At 39.2% G+C, this 10,328-nt stretch overlaps 1 protein-coding gene across 1 annotated transcript; it reads right to left on the bottom strand.

Moving 5' to 3' along the window:
* Positions 1 to 756: 756 nt before the first annotated feature.
* Positions 757 to 9,981, bottom strand: LOC125021975 (alpha-N-acetylgalactosaminide alpha-2,6-sialyltransferase 1-like). Its single transcript, XM_047608202.1, has 9 exons — positions 9,797 to 9,981; positions 9,475 to 9,661; positions 9,126 to 9,288; positions 8,518 to 8,680; positions 4,004 to 4,142; positions 3,822 to 3,925; positions 2,870 to 2,953; positions 2,097 to 2,196; positions 757 to 1,075 (listed from the first exon to the last, which is right to left on the bottom strand). The coding sequence occupies exons 1-9, from the start codon at positions 9,895 to 9,897 to the stop codon at positions 872 to 874; spliced, it is 1,245 nt and encodes a 414-aa protein (XP_047464158.1). The 5' UTR covers positions 9,898 to 9,981; the 3' UTR covers positions 757 to 871.
* Positions 9,982 to 10,328: the final 347 nt, after the last annotated feature.

The following is a 10,328-nucleotide window of genomic DNA, read 5'->3' as shown; positions in this document are numbered from 1 at the left end:
TAATAATCTCATATAAATAATAATCTCTCCTTCACAACAATGCGCCTTATTTCTAAAGAGTATTATTATCTTTGATACATTTCTTTGTTATTTCATGTGAATGACGATGAGACAAAGAGGAGGTAAATGTGTATAACACTTGAAAAGTGAAAACCACTTCCATAAAAAGGCAAGATGTAGACAGTTCTATTCAACGGCTACGATGATTAAAGAGTTTGCGTTCTTTATTTATAAACCACACTCAAAGTTATGGGTGTTGGTAAAATGACACGTTCCAAAAAAAAATAAAAATATTAGAAAACCCACAAACAAAAATGTACCAATAACTTGAACGAACAACAGGAACCTCAGTTTGGCACATACCTTTTGGCACAATTTCAGTACTTCATAAACCATATAAAAATTCCACTTGACCCATGAACGCCCCCTTACAACGACACCTAACCTAAACCTAAAACCTAAAGACAGGCACCAATACTTATAAATAGCATACAAACATCATTGCCTGGGGCACAAACAAAAATAAACAAGTAAGGATCAGCAAGGCAAAAAGACCGACAAATAAAATTGACTAGGCAGCATTTCTCTCAGAAAGTGCAACACAATGATATACATCCAGGTGTAAACTCAGAAAGTGCCATGCATTTCCCACTTCCTCACATCTGGTCTATTATTATATTTTCACTTCACAACTTGACATACAAACTGGTTCTGGGGCAAAGATGTCTAGTGCTTTGTCTATTTTTTTTTTTTTTCCCCCTAACCACACAATTTGCCATATGTGATGTGACAGCCTCGCTTTGTCTTAACATATGTTAACACAGAAAACATGACCTAACTTCTGGATTCCATTGCTGCCATTCTTGATGTATTAAGGTTGCTTCGGCTTTTCTGGCCCTGATTCAGATTTCTGATATAGCTTAAGTATTTTCCTGTCGTGAAGACTTTTCCACACATTCTTCTCCAGAATATAGTCGTGGTAGCTGTAGAAAATGACCTTGGTTTTAATGTACTTCTCATAGTAGTAGTTGGAGTATTTGCTGTGGTCTTCCGTCATGAACCCGTATGCACTCACCTGAGGAGGACGGACAGAGACAAAGAAAACATGGAGGACAGGTGAAGGTTTAGACTTCTTTTCATTGTAATAATGAGTTCAATGTGCAGGTGGTTTTTCCTTGTAAAATGTGGATTATGTTTCGATTACATTTCAACATTTTGAAAGCAGCAGGTTGCACAGCCATCAAAGCTCTCGACACTGTGGATTTCATTTTGATTGTTGGGACCAGCAGAACAAGATCTGTGGTTGACAGTAAACAGCATTGCCATGACGACTCTAACTTTGGTTTCCTTTTATCTCCCATGATCAGCATAGAAACTGCAGGCAGGTAAAAACCACAGGAGTCCTACTTGACATGAGTTTGGCCCAACCTCAAAGTAAACCTCTATGTTACAACCTCACGACTGAAGCCTTACGGCTACTACAGCTAGCAAATAAGTGAAGCATTCCACTTTAGTACAACTTCTACTTTAGTGTTCCACTTTATTGTTCCCTTCTGGTGGTGTCACATTTTCTACCACACCTTCAGTTGGCTGCTGTGAAGGGGCGGTGAACACATCACCAGACAGCCGCCTTCTTTGCAAATCTACCTCATGAACTATGATAAGATGAGAAAGTAAACACTGAGCGGCACAAAAACCTAAATGTGGAGGCAAATCCTATCAAATCCTGTATATAAACATCATGGGAACAAAGTACTTTGGCTGCACAATAGATAGGACTACATTTAGCAAATCATAGCAAAATTGTAGTGAAGTAAGTATCATAATGATCTGTGACTAATCCATGTAAACCAGCCTCTAAACAATGTAGTTTCAGTCTTGTAGAAGTTGTTTTGATAACATGTCAAACTTTAAAAGCATTTTTTTGTAGCTTCACAACATTAATCCCATAGTAGTTACAGGATTAAAAATGTCACAGGTGCACTTCAACAAACACTAAGTGATCAAGCTGGTTGTGACTTCCCCACTTTGTCGTCACTGGAAACTGTGAAGGCAAAAACCAAACCACAAGCACTAGTAGGTGAATATGGACTTACTATGTCACAGGTGTGCAGAGCCAGCAAAAGAGTGAAAGCCCCATTGGTTGGTCTGACTGTCCACCAGTATGAAGCATTCAGATTACGAGACAACAGGAACCTGTTAGGAATGAAAACACAGCAAATGAGCATGGACGTCCAGAATTCAGATGATGTCATTTGAAACGATAGACGTCTACACACCAGGATTTTTGGTGATTGCGTGTTACAGACATTTGATGTACTTTATTAATAGTCATACAGTCTATACGTAGGGTCAGCCTGCAGTTAGTCCTGCATTTAAATATTTGAGTATAATCATGAAAATGTACTGTAAATATTGAAATACTCCACTGTAACCATTATATCGTTAAATATTATTATTATTACTATTATCATGTTATCAAGTCTCATGCAGGATTTTACTATTGTATTTGTGTTTCATTTTAGACTATTTTACAGTGGACTACAACTGATGATTACATTTACTGACTGATTTCTACAAATTCTGAGAATAATGACAAATATCATCAGTTAGCCAGAGCCTAGTGACACCTGCACAATGTTGTTTGTCAAGTAGAGAGCAGTATTATTATTACTTATTAAAAAAATACTGCATTAAAATATACAAAAGGAAATTCAGCTGAAACCACTGAATATTGTTCCAGAAAAATTACTTTAAAGCCAATTAATTTTGATTTGGCAATTGACTCATCTGTCACCATTATAGTTGAAGTGATAAGAGCATACTGTTTCCCACAGACAGTTTGGATGGTGTATGAGAGGAGGCTGACCTGTTTCGTACGTATCGGAGGAAGTCTTGGTGCAGAACGTAGAAGCGGCTCTCATTGTACTGCCCTGAGTAGTATGGTCTTGGCCTGGAGGGATAATATATGAACTGTTGTATAAACTGTTGATAATGAAGGAACAAGGTGAGGAAAGTGTAGCTTAATTTATACCAATTTACACCAATTTATACGACTGCTACCTTTATTTTTAATGAAATACAACAAGAAAGTGTCAGACACTCTGCGTGATGCCAAAAAAAATGGTTTTAGCCAGCAGGCGGCTAAAAAAAGAAAAAGGAAAAAAAATCTCACAGGCAGATAAGCAACGCCAGTCGCATTAATTTGCACAACGTCCGAACGAACCCACGTGTTCCAGAACTCATATGGTTGATAAGTAAGTACAAACTGGAGTAAAAACAAACCTGAAGCTGAAGAAACTCTAAACGTTAACGGGAAAGATCGCGAACCTGAGAGACAGATAGCTGTTGTGTGTCAGAGTGACTAGAGTGGGACACAGCAACACGTGTATGTGGTTAGGGAAGGGGGGCGCTGCGGCGCCTATCACAGAACACAGGCACAGTCAGATAACCAATGAGGATTTTCATTCAATCTGAGCAAAGGTATTGACTCGTATTACTCTATAATACTCGTACTCGGCAAAAGTGCTCGATCCGTACCGGATACTCGTTTCAGCCGAGTATCCAGCTCAACTCTAGTATGCTCACACCTGTACTTTACACCAATCAGCCACAACATTAAAACCACTGACAAGAGAAGTAAATAACATCCACCAACTTGTGACAAACATTTGAACCTGGCATACTTGTGGATGTTACTTGTACATGTGTACCACCCACCTAGACCAGACCAAGCACCCCCACCTCATAGCAATGACACTCCTTGATGGCAACAGGATGCAGACTCACACAGACACACACAGAACCAGTGTGATATTTACTCTGATTTGCGGTACGGGCCGGCACGGACACTTTCTCCTTTCAGAAGACCCTCCAGCCACCGGAAGTCTTTCAATCCTTCAGCAATCATGACGTACTTTATCCCCTATCAAAGAACAAGACAGACATTATTTTTGTTTTGAGCATAAGCAACATCACGCCACCTTCATTTAAGTTTCACTACCTCATCATGAGGGGCACCCGTGTAGCCGTACTTCTTCAACAAGTATCGCGATGCGGTGATGGAGTGGGCTGTGTGAACGTACACATCTGTTCTGTTTCCTACGTCCTCCTCAAAACCCTTGGTCAAGGCCCCGTTCATCCTGCAAATAAAAAACAGAGGATTGTCAAGCACACACCTGTGGCAGAATATTTATTTGCTAGTACTCAAGTGTACTGACTGACAACGGGTAACTATCACAAATTTTATTTTAAGCCTTGTCCTGAACTGGTGCTTAAGGTTTCCCTGTGTTCAGAGTTGCATGTGGCGTCATCTGCCTAACAATACAACAACAAAAGGTGGGCATAACAAAACAAGGAGTGTTAGGTATGAGTTAAAAAAGATGAACTTGTAGCCACTGCAAGGAACAGGAATAACACCTGCCCATTATCAGTGATTATGTTTTCCTCCAACTGTCAATATAAGAAAGAAAAAGAAAACTTGCACAAGGTGTGGTAACAATGAACAGAAGACAACTGTTCCATCACTGTTAGGGCAAAACACATACCAGACACACACTACCAATTAAGTACTTTTGGCATTCGACATTGCGCAAAAGATAAAGTACAGACTTGTGTAACAACATCTGGAACGGATACAGAGCATGATTTGTCTGGCCTGTCAGGCATTCCAAGTCTCAACAATAATCTGTAATTTTATCATTTTTGTAAATATCGTGTATATAGTATTTTTCTATTTTAATTTTTCATTTATATTTTTTAATTTTATTATTTTTTCATTTTTTTGCTTTTGACTTTTATCTTATTTTATTTTACTATTTTATCCTCTTTTTTTTTTGATTGATCGGTTTATTTTCTTTAACTCATGTACTTGTTTTCCGGTGTGTTTTTAATTGTTGTATGACCCCTTGTAAGGCCCTTTGGTTCACCTGTGGGTTGTTGTAAAGTGCTTTATAAATAAAGTACATTTATATTTACATTTACATTCTATGCTTCCACTGGCTTCAAGCGACTGAAAGAATGTCTTTGTGGATATAAGTGGTTGAACTGACTTTTCTTTGTAGGGTGTCCAGTTGGCTGAAGGTATCAGGTGCACTGGACCCTCACTGGAGGGGTTTCATGTTTTACCTGGTTGGTTTGGAAATTAATCTGAAGGAACCAGAAATTACTGCTAAAGAAAGGCCCCTCTGGAAAGAAAGAAAAAAAAAGAAACAAAAAATAGAGGTTGTTTCTGGCCTTGCCTTCAGCTTTAAAGCTTGTTGCATACTCCGTGAGAAGTGAGAAATTTGTTTTTCTTCTTGAGGTGAGAAAGTTCGTTAGGTAATTAATAGTTCACGAGGGAAGGCGGGGAAGCATTCACTCACACCTAATCACAAGTACATGTACTGAAGGACTCAACATTCTGTTCTTTTTTCGTGCCAGGTTGTCACACAGTCATCATTAATATGTTCTATTGTGTACGTCTTGTGACATGTACATCCAGAGGCAATAAAACCTGTTCTACATATCAGCATTCATGTGAGGGCTTTGAACTGGTTTTTACATACATGTAAGATGTTAACCGGCCCCTCTTTTATCACACTCACAGGAAGAAGGCAAATCAGTAAAATGACTCAACTATTAAATGTGTCACTGAATTTTAGCTCGAACGGCACCAGAGACAAATGAATTAAAATAAAAATGGGATCCACTTTCCCATAAAGTTTGCTATAAAACATCCAACAGGAAAATTTCTCATAGGGAGGGAATAAGAAATGATTGCAGTAGGTGAATGTTCACAGCATAATGTTGACTCATGAGTAAATCTGTGTTTTGTTAATCCTAATAAACATAAGATTAATATTGTATACGCTGTGCAAACAAAAGATTAAGATAAAGCTTTTGTCTTCAAGGAGCTACTTTATCTCACAGGCTTTGAAAATAATAATAGTTTTTTTTTTCTGTAGGTCAAGTGAGAATAATTTGTATTGTGATGGCAGCTTTCCTCTTCCAAATCTTGATTCAAACTTTATCACAAGAGAAATTTGTTCTGGAGAATTTTGCTTTTGTTTGACACAGAGAGCCGAACAATGAGTCACTGTGTTGCCCAACGAAGCTAAAAAAACAAAAATTTGCTTAAACACCATGGACTTGGTTCCCGGTGTAGCAAAACACAACGCTAGACACATTTTGGTATGCACACACCTTAGCTGATGAGTGATGATGAGGCAAGTCTATGAATGGTCTGTCAGTCAGTTCAAGAGGCTTGTTGTGTAATGACAATAGAAGTGTATTCAATGAAAAATGTTGAGTTTTTCAGCTGAAACTAATGAATCATGCCAAGAAATAAACAGCTGTTTAAGATCTTTTGAAAGAAAAAGGTGTGGATGCTCATGAGACTTGCAAGGAATTTTCAATAATATTAACTAATTTCCAACTAATGCAAACTAATATCCAAAGGTTTGCATGGAGTTTGCATGCTCTCCCTGTGTCTGCGTGGCACTCCCACCATCCAAAGCCATGTTGGTTAGGTTAACTGCTGATTTTAAACTGGTTGTAGGTATGAGTGTGGTTGTCTGTGTCTCTCTTAGCCCTGGGACAGACTGGTGACCTGTCCAATGACAGCTGGGACAGGCTCTAGCCCTCCATCCACCGTCCACAGGACAAGCAGTAACAGAGAGAATGAATGAATGAATGAATGAATGAATGAATGAATGAATGAATGCACACATTAGTCCTGCATGGGAGGTGTGTCTGAATCACTCAAGTCATTAGTCGATGCAGCTTATGGTTTCCAGACCAAATTTTATTTAAAAAACACCAACACGCACACAAAACCATGAAAATAATAGATCCAGATTTCGTTTCGTACTTTGGTCCCTCAGATCAGTCACACTAGTGCAAAAAAAACAACAAAAAAACAAAAACGTACTAATAATAAAGTAGTCTAGTAATCCTCTGTTTTCCCTCGTTGAGTATAGCTCTGTGGGAATGTGTGACAGCTGTGCCCTTCCTCTGTACAGATGAACCTGCAGCAGGCTTCAAGCCCTTCACCATCTCTCACCTTCTTCCTTTCTCGGAAAGATACTGAATGCATCCAGTGCCCGTGTTTCTTCCCAGAATCTGCCTGTTTACTGATGGAAGGCTTAAGTTTACACAACGAATCAAAGAAAGCAACCAGACTCGAGATGCAGCTACCAACCATCTCAAACATTACGGGTGGCTGGGACTCGGTGGGTGGAACGATTCGGTCCCCTGCACGTGAACCACATGCTGAAGCGTCCTTAACCCGTTATAGGGCTCTCTTTGAAATACATCACATTATAACATTAGACAACATTAGGCCACTTCTGCGTGGAGTGTTGCCTTGATCTTGGGTAAAAGCCCCAAATGCTTCTTGACCTCATTAAAATGTCGACTGAAGTTACCAAATATGGCTCCTTGTCCTTTAAAGGGTTAAACAAGACACTGAACCCTGTGTGTGAATAAAAGGGTAAATCCCAGTGGATGTGACACTGTGACTATGAGTACCAAGGGTAGAAAAGTCCTACATCAGGACACCATGAAACCACTTAATGACTACACTTAGACCACACACACATCTTAGAAATCTGATCTTACAAATCAAAACTAGGCAGAAAACCACCCATTCCAGCTCACTTTCAACTCCCAGTTGTACATTTACTGGTTGAACAGGAAACCACTCACTACTATCATGTAGACATGTTTAATGAAGACCAAAGACAGCTTTCTGGGAAAACAACTTTAAACCAACCACAAAGCGTGTCCCTGGGACTGTCTCTCCTGCCACTGATTAAACTACAAACTCTGCATCACATCAGAGAGCTTGAATATAATCTGTCTGAAAATTCAAGCACATTTGAATAAGACATAGATCCTAAGCACACCATCACCAATCATCACCAATCACCACTCAAAGATCAAAGTCCTCCTTCCAGGACTGTCTCCAAGAGAAGCAACTCAAGGATTTTTGGTGGAAGAGTGGTTAGAAATTTGCTAGTTAGTGGATCTGTTAAAGGACCTGAGAGCAGATCTCATCTCATCTCATCTTCTGTACCACTTAATCCTGCACTAGGGTCGCGGGGGTTGCTGGAGCCTATTCCAATTGGCATCGGGCGAGAGCTGGGGTACACCCTGGACAAGTCGCCAGCCTATTGCAGGGCTAACACTGAGACATACAACCATTCCTGAGAGTAGATTTTGAAAACAAAGTTATATGGATTCTTGAGCAGGAGCGTGATACATGATTATATGATCTCTTTAAGTATCTTTCTTTTCCAAGTATATATTATATGTACGTAGACTGTCAAAGATCATTAAATGTTAATCCAGCCAGTCAATGGAGACAATACTTCCTGTTATTTTTGGAATCAAACCTCCACCGTGGTTCAATATTGGTTAATACCAATAAGGGTGTGACTAATGCTCATATTTAGTACATCTTAACTGATACACTTTACATGACACAAGATACTTAAAATTTCTCTCAACAGATTTTCTTCCCACACTCTTTCTTACCGGAAAACATAATCATGAGAGTCGATCTCTGCACCAGCTTTGGATGCATTGAGGATTCCTGCGGTACCCACCACGGCACAGCGCACACAGCCATCACCTCCTGGTTTTGGAAGGAGCAGAGGCTCTGTTGGCTTTGGAATCAGCTTCACTGAAGTCATCACATCTGCAAATAAAACGAAAACACATAGAAGAAACTAAATAAAAGTAGAATGGGTTACATATCAGGGCGTTATCTGTTTCATCAGCTTATCTCAACTTGGCAGAGAATATTAATTAAGATATGTCCTTATGAAGAGATCAGTGTTGGGAATAACTGGGCAAACAATCAGATCGGGAAAAGTTTACTTCCTTGAGATAACATCAAGACAAAAAAATGTTACAGCCAGAATACAGAGTTTATGGTGTTTTCTAGTACGAGCTCCACTCTGCACATTACATGAACTTCAAAAGCCTTATTTATTGGACTTAATACAATGGCTTGGTGCACATCTAGGAGGAAACATTAACATCCCTGGGATGAGATCTGCTTTATTTATCTGGACCTATGTTCTTTATCATCAGTTTCAGCTCATAATATTCCTTTGTCACGGACACACATAAATACCTACCGTCGTACTTGTACTCCATAAAACCAAAAGGATTGTTAAAATGTGAAAGTCGGTTCCATTCGCTCATGTTGATGTTGTCTTTGTGCAGAAACAAACGTATGTTGGGAAGAAAAGTCTTCTTGAAGCTCTCATCCTTTGAGTTTCGCAGAGACTGGGGACAGGTCTAAAAATGATAAAATCTTAAATTATGAAATAAGATAAACCTTGACAGATGATAAAGAAGGAAAAAAAGAAAAAGGTGCACAAACAATAAGAGAAACAATAAATGCATGCAGTGACGCTAAAGCTGCTGATTCTTCTTTACATTAATGCATTTAAACAGATTCAGTTCTATCTTGTCTCAGCTTACTCTCTGTCCAGGACGGCCATCCTGGTTATAAACATCCTCAAAATCCCACTTTGGAAGCTTCTTGAAGGATTTCTTGGAGAGGACGGGCATTGGCGTCTCAGCTGCAGGTGCATTTGTAGAAGTTTTCATGGGTGGTGGGATTAATACGGCAGGACGTGGAATCCAGTTCCCTGACAAACTTGGCCAGCTGAAAAAAAGTGTAACATAAGAGACATTTTATAAATGTATGAAAAGAAATGAACAGAAGTAGCTTCATAATTTATATGCAAAAAATATAATATCTGTGTGCTATTTCTGGGCAAAATACAAAAACACAACTTACCTGAAGTTTGTTTCTGAACCTTCCCATGATAGAATAAAAAGAATAATGCCAAGTGATATCACACTTAACAGAGAAAATGTCTTGGTGACTCGGACTGCCATCGCTGAGAAGTGGAGCCTTTTTAGTTCAATGAACCAGAGTCAACTATTTGGACAGGAGTGTCTTTCATTCCTGAAATTCACTAACTTGATCTATTTGATAACATAAGTGGGCAGGGTTGTAAAGCCTGAAGCAAAGAACAAAGACATCAATCACACACACACCTAGTTTTACAGGTATCTGTACATGAACAGAAATAAATCCTTCAAACAAAAACTGTTCACCCTTGTTCTCTTCACCCTTTCTGTTTATGTATGGATGAGCAGTTTTGGAGCCAACTGTCTTGTCAGCACGGGTTCTGTTGTTGTGTTACACTGACTCCTCCTTGTGGCCGAGGAGAGTTGAGTCCTCAGACTGTGAGTGCAATATATACCGTACACTGTAAAGATATATACTGAAGACATCAAAATATACGAAGCAAGATATATGGAAT

This window comes from Mugil cephalus, chromosome 16 (assembly GCF_022458985.1).
Source record: "Mugil cephalus isolate CIBA_MC_2020 chromosome 16, CIBA_Mcephalus_1.1, whole genome shotgun sequence".
In the NCBI taxonomy this organism is placed as follows: Eukaryota; Metazoa; Chordata; class Actinopteri; order Mugiliformes; family Mugilidae; genus Mugil; species Mugil cephalus.
The sequence above is the reverse complement of the archived record's forward strand: the minus strand, read 5'-3'. Positions and strand labels throughout refer to the sequence as shown.

Bases quoted from the DNA above. Each gene is read 5' to 3' on its own strand.
- LOC125021975 (XM_047608202.1), bottom strand. From the start codon at position 9,897: ATGGCAGTCCGAGTCACCAAGACATTTTCTCTGTTAAGTGTGATATCA. The intron at 9,662-9,796 runs GTAAGTTGTGTT...ACTTTTTTTCAG, and splicing joins GGTTCAGAAACAAACTTCAG to CTGGCCAAGTTTGTCAGGGA. The intron at 1,076-2,096 runs GTAAGTCCATAT...CGTCCTCCTCAG, and splicing joins CTCTGCACACCTGTGACATA to GTGAGTGCATACGGGTTCAT.